Source organism: Somniosus microcephalus, chromosome 12 (genome assembly GCF_052327205.1).
Source record: "Somniosus microcephalus isolate GS21.2 chromosome 12, FLI_Smic_1.0, whole genome shotgun sequence".
Classification (NCBI taxonomy): Eukaryota; Metazoa; Chordata; class Chondrichthyes; order Squaliformes; family Somniosidae; genus Somniosus; species Somniosus microcephalus.
In genome coordinates this window covers 82,087,285-82,114,006 of record NC_140998.1, presented here as the reverse complement: position 1 = coordinate 82,114,006, position 26,722 = coordinate 82,087,285, and the positions used below count along the sequence as shown (strand labels likewise).

Below are 26,722 nucleotides of genomic sequence, written 5' to 3'. Positions count from 1 at the left end.
CCTTGATTCCAACAATCTATCAATCACAGCCTTGAATATACTCAAAGACTCAGCATTCACAGCCCTCTGGGGCAGAGAATTCCAAAGATTCACAACCCTGAGTGAAGAAATTCTTCCTCATCTCAGTCTTAAATGGCCTACCACTTATCCTGGAGACTATGTCCCCTAGTTCTAGACACCCCAGCCAGGGGAAACAACCTCTCAGCATCTACCCTGTCAATCCCCTTCACAATCTTGTATGTTTCAATGAGATCACCTCTTCTAGACTCGAGAGCATTGGCCCATTCCACACAATTTCACATCATAGGACAGTCCTCTCATCCCAGGAATCAATCTAGTGAACCTTCGTTACACCGCCTCCAAGGCAAGTATATCCTTCCTTAGATAAGGAGACCAAAACTGTGCACAGTACTCCAGGTGTGGTCTCACCAAGGCCCTATACAATTGTAGCAAGACTTCCTTACTCTTATACTCCAACCCCCTTGCAATAAAGGCTAACATGCCATTTACCATCCTTATTGCTTGCTGTACCGGCATGCTAGCTTTGTGTTTCTTGCACGAGGACACCCAAATCTCTCTGAACGCCAACATTTGAAAGATTCTCACCATTTAAAAAGTACTGTTTTTCTATTCTTCCTACCAAAGTGAATAACCTCACATTTCCCTACGTTATACCCCATCTGACACCTTACTGCCCACTCAGTCTATCTATATCCCGTTGCAGACTCTGTTCTCCTCACAGCTTACTGTCCCACCTAGCTTTGTATCATCAGCAAACTTGGATACATTACACTCGGTCCCGAATATAGATTGTAAAATAGCCGAGGCCCCAACACTGATCCTTGCGGCACCCCACTAGTTACAGCCCGCCAACCTGAAAAAGATCCGTTTATCCCTACTCTTTGTTTTCTGTCCATTAACCAATCCTCTATCCATGCTATTATATTACCCCCAACCCCATGAGCCCTAATCTTGTGCAATAAACTGTGTAATTAGTTAATCTTTGCAAATTTACAGTAGAAAACTGCAGGCAAAAAGGTCAACTTGTGAGATTGTACAAGAAAATTAGTAACACTAAAATGGATTAGCCTTTAGACAAGGCTTGCTATTTAATAACACAAAATTTCACATTGCAAGCCAGAAGTATACACTCTCAAATGACAACTGAAGAACTGATCTGTAGAATAAAGCTCCCCATTGTAATAAACTGAAGAAAGTACTAGTTTTCCATATTAAAATATGACAACACAGATTAGATACAGTTATGGCAGATCTACTTGGTGTAGATATGGTGCATCTATATTGCCAAAAAATGCATGTCTTGATTAACAAACCTGGAGATTTCAGTTCTGCAACATGATTAAAATCTAAAAATAATTTTAATCTATGCCAACTGTCACAAGCTCTGTACTTTTATTAACTCCTAGTAAGTGTAAGTATTCAACTATGTTAATCTCCCCACTGCACTGTTTAATTATAGCTTATTGTGCTAAAATGGTAACATTCGCAGTACTATGAATGACAAGCATTTACCATGCCATCTCATTTTACTTTCAAGAAATATCCCTTCGGGTCTGTGTAGTACAGAGGGTTAGCACACTTCTTTTTCACCACCGGAACCAAAGATTGAAACCAGCCCAGAATGACAAAATTGTACATCTCCTCACACAAACATTTCAAGCACCATAAAATACGACAGATGTACTGGAGGGGAGCCGTCAAGACAAATCTATTCTAATTCCAGCATAATTGGATACAATCATTGGTGTTGAGACAAAACATTGAGAATAACTGTCCATAAATGGTCAATGCCACTCCATTTTAACTTAAGATAAGGCTCCATGAAGAGACAGTGCAAATGACATGTTTTTAAATTAACCTGCAACTATAATATGCTCTAAAGGCACAAGCATTTATTGATAATTACTTGTAGCTTTGTTATTTAAAAAAAGTACTGCACAATGATTGAAATATTTAATGATAGCTTAGAGCAGGTTACCATTGTGATATCACAGGAACTAAATCTCCATGAATATTGCTGACCATCCCTCTTAGCACAGTAATTACATTAGTGTGGGCTACAAGCTAAACCAAGTTTAAATAGGAATTAGCAAAAATATTACCTTTTTAAAACTAAATATTAAAGATACATACAATTCAGTTGCTGAAACATGGTCTGCCAAATAATAGAGGGAAAGATTGGATTTTGATCACCTTTGCTGTAATTTTTTTTAAATATTCGTTTATGGGATGTGGGCGTCTCTGGCAAACCCAGCATTTATTAGCCATCCCTAATTGCCCTCGAGAAGGTGGTGGTGAGCCACCTTCTTGAACCACTGCAGTCCGTGTGGTGAAGATACAGGAAACTTTCTGGTATCCGGCACTGACGGGACCAAGCTGGTGCCGTACCATCAAAACTGCCGTAGAAACCAGCGCTAATGTTAAAACATACGGAGCTTTTGAGCTCCGTGAGAATCAACAAACCCTGTTGCTTAGCAACAGCTTCAAAACAGTCGGCCGCAGCTTAAAAGCGTCTCTGTAGCTAAGCAACAGCTTCAGCTAGACCTTGCAGAGCCCGACTGGAAAATAAAAAGCAACGAGAAGTAAAAAACTTATAGGAAACGGCTCCTGAATTTTGCCGGTAGATAGAGCTTTCCGGACATTTAACCTCCGGTTAAACGAAAGTTTCCTGTACTCCCATAGTGCCGTTAAGGGGGGGGGGGGGGGGGGGGGGGGGGGGGGGGGGGGCAGTTCCAGGATTTTGACCCAGCGACTATGAAGGAACAGCAATATACTTCCAAGTCAGGATGGTGTGTGACTTGGAGGGGAACTTGGAGGTGATGGTGTTCCCATGCGCTTGCTGCCTTGTCCTTCTAGGTGGGAGAGGTTGTGGGTTTGGGAGATGTTGCCGAAGAAGCCTTGGCAAGTTGCTGCAGTGCATCTTGTAGATGGTACACATTGCAGCCACGGTACGCCGGTGGTGAAGGGAGTGAATGTTTAAGGTGGTGGATGGGATGTCAATCAAGCTGGCTGCTTTGTCTTGGCTAGTGTCGAGCTTCTTGAGTGTTGTTGGAGCTGCACTCATCCAGGCAAGTGGAGATTATTCCATCATACTCCTTGTGCCTTGTACATGGTGGAAAGGCTTTGGGGAGTCAGGAGATGAGACACTCGCCGCAGAATACCAGCCTCTGACCTGCTCTTGTTGCCACAGTATTTATGTGGCTGGTCCAGTTATATTTCTGGTCAATGGTGACCCCCCCAGGATATTGATGGTGGGGGATTCGGCGATGGTAATGCCATTTAATGTCATGGGGTGGTGGTTAGACGCTCGCTTGTTGAAGAATAAGAACATAAGAAATAGGAGGAGTAGGCCAATCGGCCCCTCGAGCCTGCTCCGCCATTCAATAAGATCATGGCTGATCTGATCCTAACCGCCAATCCACTATCACAGAACCATCTCCTGAATCTAACAGAATTAGACACGAAATAGGAGCAAGATCAGGCTACACGGTCCCTGGGCCCACTCCGCTACCCACAGGGCCATGACCGATCCGAACCTAGACTCGTGCCCAAATTCCTGCCCGCTCCCCGTAACCCTCAATTCCCTTTACTTCTAGGAAACTGTCTATTTCTGTTTTAAATTTATGTAATGATGAAGCTTCTACAGCTTTTTGGGGCAGCATATTCCATGGACCTACCACCCTCTGAGTGAAGTAGTTCCTCCTCATCTCAGTTTTGAAAGAGCAGCCCCTTATTCTAAGACTATGCCCCCTAGTTCTAGTTTCACCCATCATCGGGAACATCCTCCCCGCATCCACCCGATCCAACCCCTTCACAATCTTATATGTTTCAATAAGATCGCCTCTCATTCTTCTGAACTCCAATGAGTAGAGGCCCAATCTACTCAACCTCTCCTCATATGTCCATCCCCTCATCCCCGGGATTAACCGAGTGAACCTTCTTTGTACTGACTCGAGAACAAGTATGTCCTTTCTTAAGTATGGACACCAAAACTGTACGCAGTATTCCAGGTGCAGTCTCACCAATACCTTGTACAACTGAAGCAATACCTCCCTATTTTTATATTCTATCCCCCTAGCAATGAAAGCCAACATTCCATTGGCCTTCTTAATCACTTGCTGCACCTGCATACTAACCTTTTGAGTTTCGTGCACCAGGACCCCCAGATCCCTTTGTACTTCAGTACTTTCCAGTTTCTTGCCATTAAGATAATAACTTGCTCTACGATTTTTCCTGCCAAAGTGCATAACCTCACACTTTCCAGTATTGTATTCCATCTGCCAAATCTCTGCCCACTTACTTAGCCTGTCTATGTCCCCTTGCAGGTTTTTTATGTCCTCCTCACTCACTACTTTCCCTCCCATCTTAGTATCATCTGCAAACTTTGATATGTTACACTCAGTCCCCTCCTCCAAATCATTAATATAGATTGTAAAGAGTTGGGGACCCAGCACTGACCCCTGCGGAACTCCACTAGTTACTGATTGCCAGTCTGAGAATGAACCATTTATCCCAACTCTCTGCCTTCTGTTAGATAGCCAATCCTCTATCCATGCCAGAATATTACCCCCAATCCCGTGATTTTTTATCTTGAGCAATAATCTTTTGTGTGGCACCTTGTCAAATGCCTTTTGGAAGTCTAAATACACTACGTCCACTGGTTCCCCTTTATCCACCCTATACGTTACTTCCTCAAAGAACTCCAGCAAATTTGTCAAACATGACTTCCCCTTCATAAAACCATGCTGACTTTGTCCTATTAAATTATGATTATCCAAATGTCCTGTTACTGTCTCCTTAATAATGGACTCCAAAATTTTACCTACCACAGATGTTAGGCTAACTGGTCTATAGTTTCCAGCCTTCTGTCTACTGCCCTTTTTAAATAAGGGTGTTACATTAGCAGTTTTCCAGTCTGCCGGGACCTTTGGAAAATGACCAATGCATCCACAATCCCTACCGCCACTTCCCTCAAGACCCTAGGATGTAAGCCATCAGGTCCAGGTGATTTATCCGCCTTGAGTCCCATTATTTTACCGAGTACCACTTCCTTAGTGATTTTGATCGTGTTTAGCTCCTCCCCCCCCCCCCCCCCCTTTAGCCCCCTGTTTGTCCAGTGTTGGGATATTCTTAGTGTCCTCTACTGTAAAGACTGATACAAAATATTCAGTGTTTTTGCCATCTCCATATTTCCCACCATTAATTTCCCAGTCTCATCCTCTAAGGGACCAACATTTACTTTATCCACCCTTTTTCTTTTTATATAACTATAAAAACTCTTACTATCTGTTTTTATATTTTTTGCTAATTTACTTTCATAATCTATCTTCCCTTTCTTAATCAATCTTTTTGTTATTTTTTGCTGTCTTTTAAAGTTTTCCCAATCCTCTATCCTCCCACTAGATTTGGCTACCTTATATGCCCTTGTTTTTAGTTGAATACTATCCTTCATTTCTTTACTTAGCCACGGATGGCTGTCTTTTCTTTTACACCCTTTTCTTCTCAGTGGAATATATTTTTTTTGGAAGTTGTAAAATAACTCCTTAAATGTACACCACTGATCATGTATCGTCTTACCCTTTAATCTATTTTCCCAATCCACTCTACTCAATTCCGCTCTCATACCTTCATAGTCTCCTTTATTCAAGCTTAGCACGCTTGTTTGAGATCCAACCTTCTCACCCTCTAATTGAATATGGAATTCAACCATGTTATGGTCACTCATTCCAAGGGGATCCTTTACTAGGACATTTTTAATTAATCCTGTCTCATTACACAGGACCAGATCTAAGGTTGCTTGCCCCCTGGTCGGTTCAGTTACATACTGCTCAAGAAACCCATCCCTAATACACTCAATGAACTCATCCTCAAGGCAGCCCTGCCCAATTTGATTTGTCCAATTAATATGATAGTTAAAATCCCCCATAATTATAGATGTTCCCTTATTACAAGCCTCAACTATTTCCTGATTGATATTCCGTCCAGTAGAGTTGCAACTGTTCGGAGGCCTATAGACTACGCCCAGTAGTGTTTTTTTCCCCTTATTATTCCTTACCTCCACACAAACTGTTTCATTATCCTGATCTTTTGACCCAATATCATTTCTCTGTATTACAGTGATTCCACCCCACCTCCCCTTCCTTCCTGCCTGTCCTTCCTGATCGTTAAATAACCTGGTACGTTTAATTCCCAGGCATTGTCACCCTGCAGCCATGTTTCTGTAATGGCCACAAGATCATACCCATATGTAGTTATTTGTGCCATTAACTCGTCTATTTTATTACGAATGCTACGTGCATTCAGATAGAGAACGTTCAAATATGTTTTGTGACACTTAGTTCCTGCTTTTGCCCTTTTTATTACTTTACCTTTTACTCCATACCTTCTGCCCCTTCCTGACACGCTCTGGTTTTTAATTTCCCCACTGCTACCTAAGTCTATGACCTTCTCTGTTGTCATTTTTATTATTTGCTCTCTAGGAACCTCCCCCCAACTAGTTAGTTAAGAATGCATTAACACCTTACTAGAGTCCCAGTTCGGCACACTTCTCACCTAATCTTTTCTGAAAAATCTCAACCACTTAAAAGATACTTTGCAAGATTAAAGATGAGGAACTGTTGGTGTAATCTTGGAAACTGACATTATGTGCCTACTTTCAAGTCAAAGGTGAAAAGTAAAAGTTCTCATTATTAAAGGAGATTTTAGTCTTGGTTTTAAAATCTTGCGAATGTCTTAGAAAACCAAACTTTAAATACATGTACATATTTAGTAAGGTCTTTTACTTTTATTTTCCCCACAGCCATCTAGGGGCAGTAACTGAAATTTATTTTACAAAACAATTCTAAACATACGCACAAGATAGTGAAGATGGTGAATGGCACACTTTTTCCCATGAAACCACCATCTTCATAAACTCCAGCATAAAGGTGGAATCAACTAAAGTTCTTATTAGGAATATATTCCTTATATTTTTAGTTACCAATTTGTACTACTTTACAGTAAAGCATATATAGAGCCTATATGATGTGTAGAGTTATGAATTGAATTTTAATTCTGCTTGGGATAAAAGAACAGACCATCAGAAATTTGTTGCATCAATTGCAAAAGACCCACCTCCAACTTTAGATTTTCTCATGTATCCCCCCCTCCATCCCCCAAAACTGATCTGGCATCTTTAAACAGCACAGTAGTGATAATAGCAAAAACACTAAAAATTATATTCAATTTAATGGAAATTCAAATTTAGTTGGTTTGCCAGGTCAATCAGTTAGAGAGTTTCATGAGAAAGAGCAGATTCTGGTGACTTACCTGCATCTGGGTTTCATTCATATGATCCTGGTAGCTGACCTGAAGCTTGTTCTGCAGAGCTCCTAATTCTTTTTCAAGGGCACTGCGTTGCTCCCTTAGTTTGGTCTCAACTGCATTGGCTTTCTGCTTTTCAGTCACCAACTCCTAAAATAATTTTAAAAATTATTAGAACAATCATGGTTAAAAAAATGAACAACTTTCTACTCAAGCTCACAGGCAGTATTGGCTCTGAGACTTATCAATCCTCGTTTTGCAGTATTTGCTCAGGATGGTGGGGAAGAGACAGGAGAGTAGAGAAAGTAATGGTTACTGAATCTAAACACAGACCTTTTCTGTCACTTGGAAAGTCACTCCAAAACTATCTCACAGGTTCAAGTGCACAAAACACACTATCTTGCAAAACGCTGCCAAGATAAATGCTCAAACACTAATAGCCATTAAACTATACTACAATAAAAAGATCCAGTGAATGTGGGATGCACATTAAAATAATTTAGACAATCAGATTCATTTATCTGGCGATACTTCATCTGGAATATAGACGTAGCTACTGGGAGGCTTTTAAACTAGTTGGAACTGGGGATGTACAAGCTAAGTGTAGATTGTTGAGGACAAGAACCCAGAGGACAACGGTTACCAATACTACATTCAGCTACATTTAAACACGAGCATTGTAACAAAGGGGAAAAGCTTCCAAAGCAGCAAGCTAAGATTGCCTTAAAATGCTTTTATGTTAATGCCAGAAACATTAGAAATAAAATGTTGGGCTACAGTCATATGCAGCTATGGAGAGCTTACATAGGACAGGTATCTCAGACATGCAAATGATAGATCAAAGTTTATGGTAAGGGGATAGAAGGGATTCCAAATACATAAGAGTAGGACGAAAAGAAGGGTTGTAGTTTTTTTTGCTATCTAGGAATGAACTGTTCGAGAATGACATTATTGCTTTACAGTGTACAGCAGCAGCAGTTTGGGTTCAGATGGTTCAAGCTGTTGGTCTAAAATTATAGGTTCCATGCCCTGGAGACCTATAACCTATCAGGATATGGCATTATGGGCACAAATTAAAGAACAACAAAATTACAAAGTGTGTGTGTTACGGGGATTTTAATTTCCCAAGTCCAATAGTGATCTACCAAGTACTGATTGGGTGGGGGGGGGGGGGGGTGGTAGGTGAAATATTTGTAGATATTGCTTCCTTACAAAACAGGTTAAGAGAAGGTACATGGGGAAATCACATACGAGACCTAGGTCTTCGTAGCAATCCCGTTGAGGTATTGAAACATCCTTGGGGAGACACCTGGGCAACAGCAACCATAATATTAGATTCAATTTGATCAGTCAAGCTAATGCTTCTGAAAATGTAATGATAGTACCAGATTGGAAGGGAGGCTAAATTTACAAAGATGGCAGATGACTGGAGTACAGTTAGGTGAGATGTTAAGTATTTTTCGCAGAGGATTATGCGCCAAGTGTGGCAAGCTCCCACGAGTGAAAGACATCCTGAGTTATAGAAGGTAGGTGGGTCAATGGGAACTAGAGATTTGTCACCGCGGTCCGCTGGAGCTTGCTCGATTTTCATCAGGCATTGAAGAGGAACTTCCCTGGTTTTTTTCCCCTAAATTGGCCTAAGATTTTTGTGTCTCCCCAGAACATTGTGTGACTGGCGGGGTGGAGACTGGGGAGTGAGGTTGATGGTATGTGTTGCACGTGTCAAGATGGGACTGGATTGATAAAACAAATTGGTCGTTTCCTGTCCTTTTTCTGCGTGCTTATATCTTAACTTTTCATAATAATGTGACAGCAATATATGAGTGAACAGCCTGGATTTAATGGTGATAAAAACTATATAAATACAGTAAACACCTGAAATTTTTGAATTATTCATTTTGGCTGATGCAGTTCTAAAGCACATTTATTATGACAATACATGGTAAAACAGTGCTCATGCAATCTTTTGTTGGCATACCAACTATCAAAAGAGAAATCAAAATTTAAAAAGTACCAACTTGTATCAAAATCTTTTGTTGTCTAATGAAATATATAAACAGAATAGTTTTCCAGTGAGATACATCTATTTCCTACCATTCAGAGTACCATTAAAAAAAAAACTCTGCCCCGCTAACTCAAGTCCTCTATTGAAGGCTACATGTTTCCATACTTCAGCTTGGAGTATTTCAATCTCCCAGACTGACTGGAGAGCAAGCCTCATACAGGTAGACTACCCTTTATCCAAACTTCCGAAAACCGAAACCCTCTAAAAACCGAAGGTTTTTTCGTTCAGCGTAAGTCGTGCGCACGACCCCGACCCCTTTCGGATAAGGGATAGTGTATCCTTTATCCACACTTCCGAAAACCGAAATCCTCTGAAAACCGAAAGGTTTCGTTCAGCGTAAGTCGTGCGCACGACCCCCACCCCCGCCAAATTTCCCAGTCTTATAAAATACCTTCTGAAATCCGAAATTTTCCGAAAACCGAAACACGGCTGGTCCCGAGGTTTTCGGATAAAGGATAGTCTACCTGTACTGCCCTTGAATAAAATACCACCCACCACCGCCCCCCCCCACCCAAACCGCCAGTGATATGGAAGCTCACATCACTTGTATTGTCTGCTCAGCCAAGTCCCCTGCTGGGGTGTAATGAATGGAAACCATTTGACCACCATGTTGCAAATAGCTATGAATGTACCCAACAGCTTCCCACTATCTCAAAGCTGATGTAACATGAACAGAATTTGATGGCTGTTCTAGCTCAGGGCTTGTCCAATCATCCTAAATGGTTTGTGCATCGGAGTTAACCCTTTATCATCTGTCCTGACCTTATTTCCAGTTCTTGTATTCAACCAGTAATCCAGAATTTAGAATCCCTAGATTTTTTTAGTTTAACCAAGGCCAGTCTGCTCACCAGGGCCACTGCACTGAAATCTACAAATAATGGTCACTGATATTTTATGAAGTGTTTTACCTGATTCAACTGTTTGCACTTGTCATTTGAGAGGGCAACCTCATCTTGAAAAGCTCGAAGCAACTTTTCTTTATCTTGTAACTGCTGCTGCAATGCAGGAACTGGATCGCATTTTACTCCAGGCTGGAAGAGATCAAGAATATCTGGGTCCTCTGATATAAATGCATATCTCATGCCATAATTTACAATGCAAGAAATGCTTTTGCAGTGAAACCAGGACTGGATAAACCAAATAAATTGTCAAAACAAACCAAGATTATCTTTTAAATGTTCCATAAAGCCACATTCTCACCCCTTTCTGTTTTTCACAACTTTTTCATGGTTTGAATACAAGCATAGGCAATTTAAAAAAAAAAACTTTTGCAGAAAATTTAATGGGATCACTACCCTCAGGTTTTTCCTAATCGGGCACATCGTTTGTGTGCATACCTTCACTTCACGGGAGCCAGCTTCACCAAGAAATATTTACTACTCCTAAAACACAATATGAAGCAGTGATTGGAGAACTGAAAATCCAGTTTTATGATAGCTGACTTAGTCAACAGAAACAATTAGGTCCCTTGAGTAAAATATATGTCTACAGAAGTTAAGCTGCACCTGTTGTCAAATTTAGTACTGTATTCAGTGTTGGTCACCACTCTCCAAAAAATGCACTAGAGAGGGTGTGAAGGCCAGCAACAAGACCGATTTCAAGTGTAATGGGATTTTTCTGAGGAGGAAGATTACAGACACGTAATGTATTTAGGGAAGAAACACCGAATTGAAATACACAAAATATAGATTGGTAAATTCAAATTATTACTTCAAGGTAAGCTATAAAAAGGGAGTTCAAAGTACATAAATGGGATAGGAAGTAGAAAATTTAAAATCAAATATATAAAGAATCTTACTCAAAGAATGATAAATATTTGTAATGTTCAGGCAGGGGTATACAGGCAAAATTGAGATTGTTCAAGTGATAGTTGAATGCTGTAATGGGAAAATTGGAGAAATGGAAAGATAAGCTTCAAAAAGGGTCAAACAGCCATTCCACACACCCAACATTTTTTTATGCTTTTGCAATGCCAAGCAGCATTTTGAGCCAAACAAGAAAAGTTACACTAGCTCAGTGTCTCCATCTTCAGTAAACAGTAAAAGTTTTAAGATATCACTTTGTGTACAAGTCATTCTGCCATAAACAGATCTCTGATCAAGTACCATCAGAATTATAATTTAATGCCTGTAACAAAGGAAAACAAATCAACAAACCGAACACTTATCAGATTAAAATAGTCAAATACTACCGTCAGAAATAACTGGGAACACTTTCAGAACAAAATGGACTTGTATGCATTGAAACCAAAAAGGACATCGAGGCAGCAATCTAGATTCATCTAAAATAGTTAGATGGCAGGGGGCGGGGGAAAAAGAGGAGACAGCAGGGAGGAATCAGGATTCCAGATGAGACATATCAGAGGGGTGAAAGAGAAAAATAGTAAAACAGGTAGGTATAGACACGGATACCCAGACAGACACACAAGAACCAGAGACTAGAAAATGGCAGGCACTAGGGGGACCGAAATGAAGGTAAATCTGTAAGATATAGACACAGATACACTAGTAGCATTAGAAGTAATATGCCACAACTGGAGGCTATTGTGGCAGTAGGGAACTATGATACAATGAGAATATGAGAAACATGGCTAAATACAGAGGATAGAATATAACATTTAGGGTTATGGTGTGTTCAAAAAACAGACTAGTAAAGGAGGTGGCATTGCCCTACATATGAACACACAGAACATATTCCCAGATAAGATTAGTGAAGGCAGAAACACTAATCATTCAAGGGGGAAATTGCATTAGGAGAACTGTAGGGTGCTGTTGGATGGATGAATTAAGATTGGCAAATGGCCTCCCTCATCCGTAATTATTTTATGAACTAAGAAAATGAGTGTGCCACTTACTTTCTGCCAAATATCTTGAGCCACCATAGCCTTCTCTCTCAGAATCTCAGCAACATAGATGGCCTCCTCCTCAGTGAATGTCATAGTTTTCAAAGAAGTGAGAAAATCTTTAAATTTTATATCTGCATTTTCTGAAAAGGAAATAATATAGTCAGCACCACAAAGAAATTAAAAGTTAATTTAGTAGATAGGGAGACATTAACTTACCTTCTCTGGGCGATTCTATGGAATTCAAATTATTAAACATTTGATACTCACACTGAACACGATAATTAAAAATGTCATAAACTGCTACAAATTATTTCTTTTTTTTTTTTTTAATTAAAAGGCTAAAATATCATCCACCATTTAACTTTTTTGTGGGATGGGCAGTGAGTTAAACTTCTATAACTGATCAGTGAGAGAGAACTATCAGCAAATTTGTGCTGGGACATGGAATATTTTCTTCACTTAGCATTTAGTATTGCAAGGCAAGGCATAGCACAGGCCAGATGAAAGGAACTCTATTCTGCTCCAGCAATGGGCCTAATACCCATCAAGAACAGAAATTTGAACTAAAATTCGTAAGAGAACACACTCCAATTCTGCTCCCAACAGCTGCTCCCAAAAGCTGGAGCTTGGAATCAAATATGCATTGAATTCCAATTTACCAGTACAAGTCCATCTTCCATTAGCTTAGCGGAACCGTAACGAGGTTTGACATAGCAAGGTGAAGTTGGCAGCACACACCTGTTGCCAGTTTCCTCATAGTGATGTGAATGCATGCAAGATGAAACAGATACACATCTGCACACATGTAGTCACACAGGTACCAGAAGAAACTGGAGGATCACTTTGTGGGTTGTAGCTGAGTTGATGCACTGTAACACCATTTAATTGTTAACTTGCAACAGCCAGATAAGTAACAAGGGCATTAGAGAAGCAGAAAATCTACCATTTTTCATTCACTAATCTTTTATGAACATCAGATGATGCTATTGCACTATCAGAAAATGAAAGTGCATTATTCAAAAGATTGATTTTAAGCACTAATGGACCAAAAAAAGGAATTCAGATAAACCTTAAATGAAGGAACAGAGAATACTACATATGGGTATCTTCAAGATGATGGTAACTCTTGACATAGCATCCCATTTCTGGAGCAGACAAAGTCAGCTGAATATACTGGCAGTTCTCAACCCAGAAACAAGTACAATCACATTACTCTCCTTACTAACACATTGCTTATCAACTAAGGATGGTGAAAATTGCCCACCGAGCAACCTATTTCTCCATATGTATCCTGTCAGTGAAGGCTCAGAGTTAACAATTACAACTGACCTTCCAGAGAAAACACATCTGTCAAGGTGAGGCAGCACTGAAGGTCACTCAATACTCAATTTCAGCAGGTCAAAGGAACACAAGAACAGAAACAAGGCATGTGGCCCGTTGAGCCCGCTCCACCATTTTCTTATCTGTGATAGCTCTAACTTTGAATCTTAAATCTGCATCTATCATGCATTAAAAACAATGAAGGGATCACAATATACTATCTCCAAATGCTTTAAACCCTTCAATGTCAGGCTTTGTCAATGGGAAACCCATTTTAAAAGTGTCAACATTTACTTACACTTCCCACTACACCCACTGTGATTGGCATTTACAGTATTAAATTCCTGTCAGGTAATGTTAGGTGCAAAGCTCAGCACTAGAGAGTCAGCTTGCAGTTCCAGTGCAAAGCCACTGGGAGTCGGCACAAATACGCAAGTCATCATCACAAGCCATCAATATGCAGAGCCAGATTAAGAATCTTTGGGGCCCTGGGCATAAAGAACATTCGGAGCCGCTACGCACAACCCATCCAGAGCCATTAAAAGAAACATGTAAAATGCATGAGGAGAATGTTTCACACTGCAATAATAAAGCAAATCATGTCCCAATGTATTACGCTTAAATGGAATGGCTTAATTTTTTGCTATTATTGTAATGATTCTGCTGACTCTGTCATGCCCCCTGACAATATTTGTAAGCGTTAGACTATTTTGATCCAGTTTTTATGCGTTATGATGATTTTTATCGTTCCTGTGCACGGGCCTCACATGCAGCACTTTTTAAAATATATAAATACATTAATGCTAAAAATCTACAACTCATTCCACATAAAAGTATTCAACACTGGCAGCAAATCTTGAGTGCATAAAGATAAAGAGCAGGACTGAGCTTGGGTTCATCACCTCATATTAGCACAGTTGACATCAGGAATTCAGCAGCATAGGGAAAGATTGAATTTTCATCACCACTATGCATCAGTCCTTCAATATACTGTGATACTTCCCCCAAAAATAAATCTATTCATAAAAGCTAAGTGATGAAGTCAACACACGAGTCTTTAGTGACCACATTGAGCATTTGAAAGCATTCAAAAGGGTATTACCAGAAATTAGGACAAACTACAGTCACATTTTTGAATTTGAACAGTTAAAATATTAAAAAGTTCAGACAAACTCAACAACTTAAAATCTCATGTAATAGGCTGAAAGTAGTAAGATAGTTACTAAAAAGATCTTCAGGCACCAGTTACAGAAACAGCTCATATGATGACTATGACTGATCCAGAATTGGGTTGCAGTGAGTCATTTCCAGCTTGCATCATGGAATCAATCCGAGTTACAAATATAACAATGCTATAGAGACTAACATAAAAGCTAATCAACACTTTGTTCTCCCTCAAACAATTGTAGATTGACAACATACACAATTACCATTTTAATACAGAAAAGGAGTGCTCCCTCACGGCCAGCACAGTCTAACATTTAAGTGTCTACGTTTTGCCACTATTAAAAATACTGTACTACTTTTAATAAAAGATTATGAATTGTTACAACTTCTGCCACTAGATAAAGCAGAAACAGTATTCAGAAAAAACTCAAGACTAGCACAATCTAATAGATATTTTACTTTAAGTGTTTCTGTTCTAAGCTATACAGTAACCGCGTACCAAAATACAGTTCTACATTAAACTAGTACTGAAATTGTTACAATTTCTGTCAATTGACAAGTATGAAGAGCAGATTACCTTTATCATATTCATTCCTCTGTTTCTTGGCAATGGTTTTCTGTATACCACTACTGATCACTTGGCTTTTCTCATCAACCACAGTATCCCTCTTTTCAGCAGGACCAACAGCCTCAGCATTATCCAAAGGAATGTAGACTGTGGACTTCAGTGAGAGATTCTCCACTGAAGCTGAAACTAAAACAGAACACTTCCAATTGATGTATACTTTTCAAAAATATTGTAGATGTTTTTTTAAAATAAAGATAATATGCAGAAAACAAGAATACTGACCTGGCTCTATTCTTTGCTTTTTAGGGGCCGTTTTTCTTCTCACTAGTCCACTTTCATGTGGTTTAGTTTCCATTGATAGAAGCACTGGTTCTTGCTTTTTGATAGCCATTTGAACAGATTCAGTGTGCTCTTTGATATAAGCACTGCGAACATCCGGAGCTGGATCATCTGCAAAATTCCCATTGAAATGTGACACTTAAAATATGAAACAGGACAAGGGTTGTAGCACAAAGGATTGTTCAATCTGGTCGCCAGAGTCCCAACAAGTCCATTATTATAAACTGTATTTAAAGTCTGAAATGTTGAATTATCACTCATTAACGCATATAAAATTATACACGTTCACAAATGGTGGCAAAATAATCATTGCTAAAAATGGAGAAAACGTGTGGATGCAAAGCAAACTCAAATATCACTGGAATTAAGTCATCTCAAACGTGAAATCTTATTATATTGCTCAGTTCCAACCCTAAATATTTTTCAAATATCTAGGTAATAATGGTCAACTCCTGTAGTTTTTACATTTAATGCAGCCTTGTTATCAAAGCTAAAAACGTTCAGACTTCATCCAAAATATATTCCTGCTTACTACAACTGGCAAAATGCCCCTCAGCAACAAACGGCTCGCCCAATTTCTCAACGGATAAATAGTCATCCAGATCAGAAACTTCAAGTTCAAATTACTCATCTGTGCTGAGTTAGCGAATCTCGAGGCAGGAGGAAAAAAAACCTGTCTAGGTCTTGTTCACTAAATAGTAGTCCTGATTGGAAATGTGTGGATGAACCTTCATTGAGCACAAGATCAATCCCAATTGTGAGCCCTCATCCTTCACCATGCCTGAGCAGCCTTCCAGCACAGTTACTTGAAGAATGACCACATGGGCGAGGTACTGGAGATTGGCCAGCAACTACACCTAGGGAACCACACCCCAGAATGAGTCACCTTCTCCTGAAGGAGAGAAAAACTGGAAAAATACATAAAGAAAAAAAAATTGAAGTTAGAATATTACCAGTCTATACATGCTCATGTGTAAAAGCTGAAGGATTCAAATTTTGCATTTGTGACACCCAAGAGCAGAGTATTTTTACTCTACATTTTTGTACCTATTTTATTCTGAACTACAAACTTATTGAAGGTCACAGTTAATACTGAGCCTTTGACCTGTGTTTGAACACCAAGAGCAGCATTCAAGCGAGGTACGATGACAATCCCACACAACCTCAATGATGGCTGACCAGGGGTTTCTAACTGAGACACCCAACAAAACAGGTTTTCCACAAGTCTGCTTGTGGACATACACAAATAGGAAATCACTCTTCTCAAACAACATATACAATTTCAGAGGTAAAATACTTAACACTAAAAGTTACCTTTAAATGTTATGTTCCACTAAGATTTACAAATTAGTTGGTCATTCTAGTAATAAGTAAGCACAAAATAGATGTCTTCTCACCTCTTGCTACTGATCTAGATTCTTCAGAATGAGTTAGACAAAATGCGAGTGAGCAGAACAATTTAATACAGACATGTGTAAAGTACTGCACATAGGACAGAAAAATAAGCTGTCCACATACTCCATGAATGGCATTGAAATAGCCATGGATGAAGTTGGAAGCGACCTAGGAGTTTTAGTAGACTTCACTGTCAACATGTCCAACCAATGCAGAACAGTTAACAGAGCAAACAGAATGTTCAGTCACAAAACCAAAAAAAACAGTACAATACAAGTTATAGGAAGTCAAGATCAAACCGTACAGTGCTCTGATCTGCACCTTGAGTTCTGTCTCCAGTTCTGGTTGCTGAAATACACGAGAAATTCAAGCGCTGGAGGTGCTACAGGGAGCCTAGGTTGATCCCTAGTGTCAGTGGTCTAAGTTTGAGGAAAGGCTGGAGAACCTTGGGCTTTTCAGCCTGGATAAGTGGTGCCAGAGAGGTAATCTTAGAGATATACAAAATAATTACAATAATGGGAAAGGTAAATCCAGAATACAATGTTATATTATGAGAGTGGGACAAAAGGACATGGGTCCAAACCAGTAAAAGGCAAATTTAGGACTTCGAAGAGGAATAATTTCTTTATACAAAAAGTGTGATGAACATTTGGACTGGACTGCCAGAGAGTAGGAGGCAAAAACCATTGAATTATTTAAGAAACAACTGGTTGCCATAATGGAGCAGGGAGGGAAGAACTGTAAAGTATTTTTGGATAGGAATAAAAATGGGCCGCTTCCTCATCCATAATTATCTTGCAATCTTGTAATATGATACAGAAGCAGATGTGATGGTGACTAAGTCACTATACTTGAAATTGCAGCAGCACAGATACAGGCAAGGCAACAACTTTCAAGTTGAGCTCACTAATACCGTCTACACATATAAAAGATCCATGTGGAAAGCTTACAGGCAAAGTTTCAAATTTAGATTTGAATCAAAAGGCCTATTTCTGTTATGATTACCAATAAGCATTCCTTTAATATGAAAGCATCAATGACAAGGTCTATTTCCTTTATCAGATCATTTCTAAAAACACAAATAGAAGTTATGTGGACTGATTGATTAACATGATTGATTGGAGAGCTAACCCCAGGATTATATCAATATGCACTGTAACTATCATTCCAATTTTCCTTCCCAGGGAGGAGGGAAAAGTATCAGGCCGCCACTGGGTACTTCCCATCCCAAAGTAAAGCATATGGAGGGGACCAGTGTGCTTCTTTGGGGAGTTTCCGTGTTTAAAGGGATTAACAAATGGAAACACTTCTGACATAAAAATGAATGCATCAACAAAAAAAAGCTCAAATAGAAGAATGTAACTTTTCAATAATAAAATGCACACTTAAAACAAGAATGATTAAGTTGTAATTTTGAAGGGATGGCTGACTAGGACATTCGGCTGTGGATGTTTATTACATTTTTAAAAAGGTTCGGAACTGGCTAACTGACACTTAAATACATATTTAGCAGCTGAGCAACTTAATAACTTGCATATAATAACTAAACAAAAGGGAAATGGTGTCTTATTTTTCATCATTAGATTATCTTTCTTGTGTGCTGAAAAAGTCTGCACTGCAAAGGTTACACTTCTAATTGTTATGTATATGTAATCTTAATATAGCATCCTGGCTCTAAAAAAAAACTTACTGTCCTGCCTCCATAAAAAGAATGCATCCTCTCTCGGCTCTGCAAAATGTGCAGTAGTTTCCAATCTGTCTGGGTAAATCTAGTAGCTATCAAACTGCTCAGAGACAGTATCAGCTAAAAATAAAGCAAAAATCTTTTAACAATTCAACTTGGTAAGCTAGCAATTCAGTTAATTCACTCAATAAATGGTGGTGCAGCCAAATGCTGAAGTACAAACTGTTCAATCCTCAACAAGTTTGAGGTTTGGAAAGGCTCTCCACAGATGAGAGCTTTTATTTGAGGTTGGGATGCACCAGGGAGGAGGGGTCATCACAGGGCTGTACTTACACACCTATCACTGGGCCAAGATCATCTGCTCACCCTCCTTAATTAAGAATTGTGACAAGAAAATGTACCAACATTTAATATGGGCAAATTTCACCTGCAAATCACAACAGTGCTGAAAAAAAAATTAAGTACTGAGCTTCATGGTTATATGCTTATAATAAGAGTACTACAACTAGGATACCTGGCAGGAGCTACCCAGGTTTCTGATGTCCACTGTATTTGGTGCAGAAGTTTCAGGATTAGCCCCACTGTAGAAATATGATACATGATGGATTAACAGCTCTCAATAGCCCCAGCTTAATCCTGTTGTATTTGCACCACTACCACCCCCCCACCAGCCCCCCTTAAGACACAAGAAAGATTTTTAAAGCTGCTTTCATGCTATTTTGTTACCGATCTCCAACACGCCGGCCTCACGCAGCAGGCTTCAATGCAAAACTAAACGTCAGGATTCCTTAAAACTGATGGCTGGGAAGTCCCATTTTTCCCAGGAAATCTTGGTTACTGGATTTAGTAAATCCTAGCACACTTTTTTTGTTTGCAGATGGCTGCTCCAGGCTCATGCATCAAAAAGGTCGCAAGGCATGAAGATATGAATGTCAGATGCTACAGGCCACTCTGAAGAATATTCTTTGCTTTAATCTGTTCCGATAGATTGCTCGCCACCTTATATTTGTGAATACCAACTCAAATGCATGGAGAAAGGACCATCATACAGGCATGAGAGAGAAACAATAGGAAGCCATATGTTCTGCCCCTTGCTTCTAGATTCAGATTAACAGGTTCCGGTAGGATCAAATAAAATTCACCCGTGACATTTATGCTCAAGTGCATTTACAGTAAAAGCACGATTATTTCAGACAGGCACAAGAACCAGAGGGGATTTGGTAGTTTTGACCCATGTTTTCTGGAAATGGCCAAAATTTTGGCCTTAATAGGCAAATGAGCAAGAACATAAGAAATAGGAGCAGGCTTGGCTATTCGGCCCTTCGAGCCTGCTCTGCCATTCAATAAGATCATGGCTGATCTTCTCCACCTTCCCACACTATCCCCATATCCCTTAGAATCTAAAAATCTATCGATCTCTGTCTTGAATATACAGAACGACTGAGCCTCCACAGCCCTCTGGGGCTCAGAGAATTCCAAAGATTCACAACCCTTTGAGTGAAGAAATTTCTCATCTCAGTTCTAAATGGCCGACCCCTTGTCCTGAAACTGTGACCCCGAGTTCTACACTCCCCAGCCATACTTCCGACATCTACCCTGTCAAGCTCCTTAAGAATTTTATACATTTCAGTGAAATCACCTCTCATTCTTCTAAACTCTAGGGAATATAGGGTAAGTGAACAAGTGGACTGGGCCAGCCACTGGTATCAGTTTAGGGCACAACCTAATTCATGGTCCACTGGGCTTTTCAATATAAATTGCTTTGGATCCAAGAATGGATTGGCTGCTCAAGGTGCTGTATGCTGCTGCAAGGTAAAATTGCCAACACTCTCAAATTGGGTGTAGATGTTAAGGAAAACAGCCCAAATGAAACACAGAAGATAGGAGCAGGGGTAGGCCATTCGGCCCCTCAAGCCTACTCCGCCATTCAATGAGATCATGGCTGATCATCCAAATTCAGTACCCTGTTCCTGCCTTCTCTCCATATCCCTTTAGCCTTAAGAAATATATCCAACTCCTTCTTGAATATATTTAATTAATTGGCCTCTACTGCCTTCTGTGGTAGAAAAATTATGCTTTCACTATGCCTCAATTAGGAATAACATCTCCAGGCACAGTCCTCTTTTTTCCAATAATGTAACCATCAAGCAGCTCCTTGAAGCAAAGATACCCTTTGAGCCCTTTCTTCATTTATGAGACAAGATACAAAGTCCCTGCTCTCTTTTATCCAGATCCTTGTACAAATCTTTTGATGCTCCTGTCACAGACAACTGTTAATAACTGAACTTAACCAACATTTTGTCAGGTTAGCATTGCACCACATAACTGTCTATATAGTTAAGTCTTGTTTAAATCAAGTTATAGGTACATAGGGACAGGAGTAGGGCATTCAGTTCCTCGAGCCTGTTCTGCCAATGTATCAGATCATGGCGGATCTGTACCTTAACTCCATTTACCCACCTTTGCTCCATATCCCTGGATACCCTTACCTAAAAAAAAACATTTATTTCAATCTTGAAAATTTCAGTTGACCCAGTATCGACAGCCTTTTGGGAGACAAGAGTTCCAGATTTCCACGACCCTGTGTGAAACAGTGCTTCCTGATTTCACTCCTAAATGGCCCAGCTCTAACTTGAACATGTGCCACTTTCTGGATTCTCCTACCAGAGGAAATAGTTTCTCTGCATCTACCCCATTGAATCACTATCATTTTAAAGATCACTTTCCACCATCTACAAGGCACAAGTAAGGAGTGTGGTGGAATACTCTCCACTTGCCTGGATGAGTGCAGCTCCAACAACACTCAAGAAGCTCAACACCATCCAGGACAAAGCAGCCCGCTTGATTGGCACCCCATCCACCACCTTAAACATTCACTCCCTCCACCACCAGCGTACCGTGGCTGCAGTGTGTACCATCGACAAGATGCACTGCAGCAACTCGCCAAGGTTTCTTCGGCAGCACTTCCAAACCCGCGACCTCTTCCACCTAGAAGGACAAGGGCAGCAGGCGCATGGGAACACCACCACCTCCAAGTTGCACACCATCCTGACTTAGAAGTTTATCGCTGCTCCTTCATCGTCGCTGGGTCAAAATCCTGGAACTCCCTCCCTAACAGCACTGTGGGAGTACCTTCACCACACGGACTGCAGCGGTTCAAGGCAGCGGCTCACCACCACCTTCTCAAGGGCAATTAGGGATGGGCAATAAATGCTGGCCTTGCCAGCGACGCCCACATCACAAACAAATTTTTTTTAAACTTCAATTAGGTCACCCCTCAACCTTCTAAACTCAAAGGCATATAAACCAAGTTTATACAACCCGTCCTCCTAATTTAACCTCAGCCCTGGTATCATTCTGGTGAAACTATGCTATATCCCTTCCAAGGCGTAAACATCTATCCTGCGGTTTGGAGCCCAAAACTGAACGCAGTACTCCAGATGGGGTCTGACCAAGACTCTGTACAAATGAAGCATCACTTCCTCACTTTTACATTCCAACCCCTTGAGATAAAGGCCAGCATTCCATTACCTTTACTGATTATTTTTTGTACCTGTGCCGCAGCTTTTAGTGATCCGTGCACATGGATCCAGCACAGATCCTTGGAAAACTCCTACCTTGCAAAAAATTATAAAGACCCACATCACAAGGTTACCTCCAATTTTGTGTGCTTTTGTTTTTGCCAATAATCTCTTGTGCGAAACCTTGTCAAATGTCTTCTGGAAATCTACATAGACAACATCCATAGAAACCCTTTCTTTTCCAATTTCTCGGCCCTTTCTAAAGGTTCTATAGCCTGGAACATTTAGGTACCAATCATGCCCAGCTTGTAGCTAAACCTCTATAATGGCTACTACAACATAACCATTGAGCTGAATTTGTGCTTTTAAATCACTTGTTTTATGCCAAGTGTATTTTTACCTGTTCCCCACATGAACAGGTATATCCATTAGACAAAACCAGCTACACAGATGATCCCCTTTCTACCCTCACCTGCTGATTCCTTCCCTGTTTGCCCAGGGTCACCTAGTCTCCCTTACCAGCTTCTCTACCAGCAACCAGAGAGGTGATCAACTCCAGAAAATTTTCTCCCTCGCGAATGTTGCGTGTTCAGTTAACTCAGTGGCGCAACGTTCTGCTCAAGGAGTGCAACCTTAGTACACTTCATACATATGTATTCACCCTGGATGGTACAGGAGTCCAGGCAGGTTCACTATTCTGATCCTGCCAAACCTATATATTTACGACAATAGATATTCTTTTTTAAGTTATTGTTTATTGAATTATTTCTAATTACTCATTCATTTATTATTTGTACTCAATGTAAGAACATAAGAAATAGGAGCAGGAGTAGGCCATATGGCCCTTTGACCCTGCTCCGCCGTTCAGCAAGATCATGGCTGATCTTCAACCTCAACTCCACTTTCCCGCCCGATCTCCATATCCCTCGATTCCAAAAATCTACCTCTCAGCCCTGAATATACTCAACCACTCAGCATCTACAGCCCTTTGGGGTAGAGAATTCCAAAGAGTCACAACCCTCCGAGTGAAGAAATTCCTCCTCAGCTCAGTCTTAAATGGCCAATCCCTTATCCTGAGACTATGCCCCCTAGTTCTAGACTCTCCAGGGGAAACAACCGCTCAGCTTCTACCCCGTCAATCCCCCGCAGAATCTTAAATGATTCAATGAGCTCACCTCTCATTCTTCTAAGCTCCAGACAGCATAGGTCCAATCTACTCAATCTTTCTTCAAAGGACAACCCTCTCATCCCAGGGATCAATCTAGTGAACCTTCGTTGCACCGCCTCTAAGGCAAGTATGTCCCTTCTCAGATAAGGAGACCAAAACTGTGCACAGTACTCCAGGTGCGCCTCACCAAAACCCTGTACAATTGTAGTATCTTTTGAAAGCCTTTCTATGCTACACCCTGAAGCTATTATACAGTAAAAACAACAAATTAAGAGTTCAGATAGGTAAATACCCAAGTAAATACTTAGCTCTTTCCAGCTGACATCACTCCTCACTTGTAGGTTGTTTTTTTTGGATGGGTGGAAAGGGGGGTGGGCGGGCAAAACAATGTTGCCGCTTTTATTATGAAAAGGAAGGCTGCTTCTGTGTGGCAGTAACACAGTATACAAATGCCCAGTCTATGATTTGCTGCATCTTGCTAAATCACATTAATATACATCAATTTGGCAAAGTCTACATCTGAAACAAGGCATTTTTGTGCAACAAGGTTTCAAAAGCTGTAAATGTAACTTGTGAAAATGTGAATGCTGACATTGCAATAATTTTTTTTTTTTTTTTTTTTTTACCTGTGCCATTCTTATGCTTCTTGTGTCCAGTCTTTCTTTTATAACTTGACATTTCTGGAGGAGTAGGTTGCTTGGTAACTGGGAGGGGCTCATTTTTCTTTGCTGCATGTTTTGATCCTTCAAAATCCCTCCCCAAAGGTTCCTCATGCACAGGTCGCGATGATTTCTTGTCTTTCTTCTTCCTCTCTTTTAATGCAGTTGAAATTTCGACTACAGGCGATGCAATATGAACAGGTGGCTCATCATCAAGTGTCATTGCATCCATCAATTCCAAGTCTCGCACTGCACTCTCCGAATCCGATTCATGCAAGTTACCATTTGGATTCTCTTTCTTTTTATTCTTTTTCTTTTCATTTTTCTTCTTGTCAACTTTCGCTGGAACAAGTTTTACATCCCGCTTTTGTTTGGCAAGTACTTCATCATATGAAGTTTCCTTCATAAACAGCCAGAAGAACAGAAATATTACAGCAATGACCACTGCTGGGATGATGACGAGGAGATACTGAGAATCGTACAGTTCCATGGTTGCTCACTATGTCTACTGCAATATCTAAATGAAGAAAAAAAAGTTTTAATTTAAAACAAAAATCACAATTCTATTCAGAATTTGCATGTAGCTCTTAGGAACATAGGGTGAAGTAAATCATCCTTCTGATTTCTCAACAATACTTAGCTCAACATGACTACATGCAGGTGAAGTAAACATTTAACAACAGGTTTTGGGAGTAAACAGTTTTCTTACCCATGTACAATATTAAATAAGCAGCAAGAAAAACTGAGGAGGTTTCTTCAACTATTGCTTTCCCAAAAAGGCACACGAATAATCAATATCTAAATTTTTGCTTATGATAAATGAAGTGCAAAGATTTTCATCATCCTGCTGCCTAGATATCACGCTTGCTACTAATAACAGGTCAGCAAATTTTGGGAAAAGTGCACATCAGTCCCCACGGTTTAAAGGTTATGTACACACTGGGTGTTATGAAACCATAAGCTCTTTGTAAGCATATTTATAACTTTTACCGAATGTATAGAATACATCCTACCCTACATCGTTAACTTCTTAGTGGACACTGATGTTACATATAGGTTACTTGAACACAAACTACAGTGGTGAAGGAAGTGGGCAGTCAGAGTTTTTTTCTTGAACGGTGGAGCAATACTGAAGCTTAGGTTATTTCCATCAGTAAGCATTTTAATTTTTAATTAAGTGCAAATATGAATCCCCAGAGAGAAATGTTTCCACAACAATTTATGAATACATCTAGCTAAATTTAATTGAAATTCTTATGCTAAGATTAATTCATCAAACGGCCAGAAGTAATGATTCTTCCTGCCAAAGAGAGGTATTTAAATGGGAAGTTTTTGCTTTAGACATTATAGCACCTGTAAAGTGTTTGATTAGAACTGTGCACTGCAGTGTGTAATCCAATAATTAGCTCAGCAGTAAAAACTAGCACAAGTTTTTTTTTAGGAAAAGACAAACCAGAAAAAATAAAAGACAAACCAGAAAAAAGAGTTAGACAATTCATGCAAGATTTAAATGGAGATTGCAGACAGTTCCCAGAGAGGGAAGACTGAACGGACAATAAATGTTTGTTATCCCACCTAGAAATAAAAACCATAAGAACGCAAGAAAGAGCAGGAGTAGGCCACATGGCCCCTCGAGCCTGCTTCACCATTTATTATCATAGCTGATCTTCCACCGCAACAACAAAAACTTGTAGTAAAACGTCCCAAGGGGCTTCACAGGAGCGTTAACAAAATTTGACACCGAGACACCAACTCCACTTTACCGCTCTATCACCATATCCCTTGATTACACCAGTGTCCAAAATTATGGGCCGTATTTTGTGACCCGTGGGTGCGTATGCGCCCGTAGGGGCCGCGCAAGTGCCGGGTTTAGGCATGCGAAGCGCATACGCTGAAACCCGGCACTTGTGATCTGTCAAGAATTCCCGACAGATCCTCCGCATGCCCATGACAAGTACTTCTACGGGTGGAGAATTGCGCTATTTGCATAACTTCCGCCCACTGAATGCCTGTCAAATTCTTACGCCTGGTAAAAGCAGGCATAAGGCCTGCTTTTACCAGCATAAGAGTTTCAAAAAATAGAAAAAACAACATTTTATCACTCATTTAGAAATTAAAAATATTCTTCAAAAAGATACGTTTCTTTTTAGCCCTGTAAAAACATTTTTCAAAAAATTTAATTTGTTTAAAATATTTGATTAAATGGTATTTTAATTCATTTTAAATAATGCAATGTTTTTTAAAAATTTATTTAATGTGTTGGTGTATTTTTTTTTTTTTTTTTTACGGGATCCCCATTCATACTTTTGACAGTTCTGTACGTATGGACCTGTCAAAAGTATGAATGGGGCTTCTCTTCTTTTATTGGTTGGGCCGGCCCACGTGATCCCACGAGCGCCTACAAACTGTAGACGCCCCTGGGATATGTGGGGCTCTGAGAGAACTAGGAGCGCAAGCTGCCATTCTGCCCGGGCCACCAGGTACTTTCGTAGACATTTTGCAGGTCAGAGGCGTCCGCCCGTGGGAAGCCTCCGATCGCAAATGTTGGCTCTATATCACTTAGTCTTGAACATACTCAATGACTGAGCATCCACAGCCCTCTGAGGTAGAGAATGCCGAGGGGGCTCGACGGGGTAGATGCCGAGGGGATGTTTCCCCTCATGGGGGA

General features: G+C 40.2%; 1 protein-coding gene across 5 annotated transcripts in view; it reads right to left on the bottom strand.

Moving 5' to 3' along the window:
• Positions 1-26,722, bottom strand: part of ktn1 (kinectin 1) — a 133,125-nt gene that overhangs the window by 83,689 nt on the left and 22,714 nt on the right. For all 5 annotated transcript variants that reach the window (XM_086003246.1, XM_086003242.1, XM_086003245.1 and 2 more), the window contains exons 2-7: positions 24,022-24,571; positions 15,571-15,738; positions 15,298-15,474; positions 12,243-12,373; positions 10,297-10,419; positions 7,330-7,473 (exon numbers count right to left, since the gene is read on the bottom strand). In XM_086003246.1, the coding sequence (XP_085859372.1) occupies positions 7,330-7,473; positions 10,297-10,419; positions 12,243-12,373; positions 15,298-15,474; positions 15,571-15,738; positions 24,022-24,544 (1,266 nt within the window). In that variant the 5' untranslated portion in view covers positions 24,545-24,571. The remainder of the gene's footprint in view (positions 1-7,329; positions 7,474-10,296; positions 10,420-12,242; positions 12,374-15,297; positions 15,475-15,570; positions 15,739-24,021; positions 24,572-26,722) is intronic.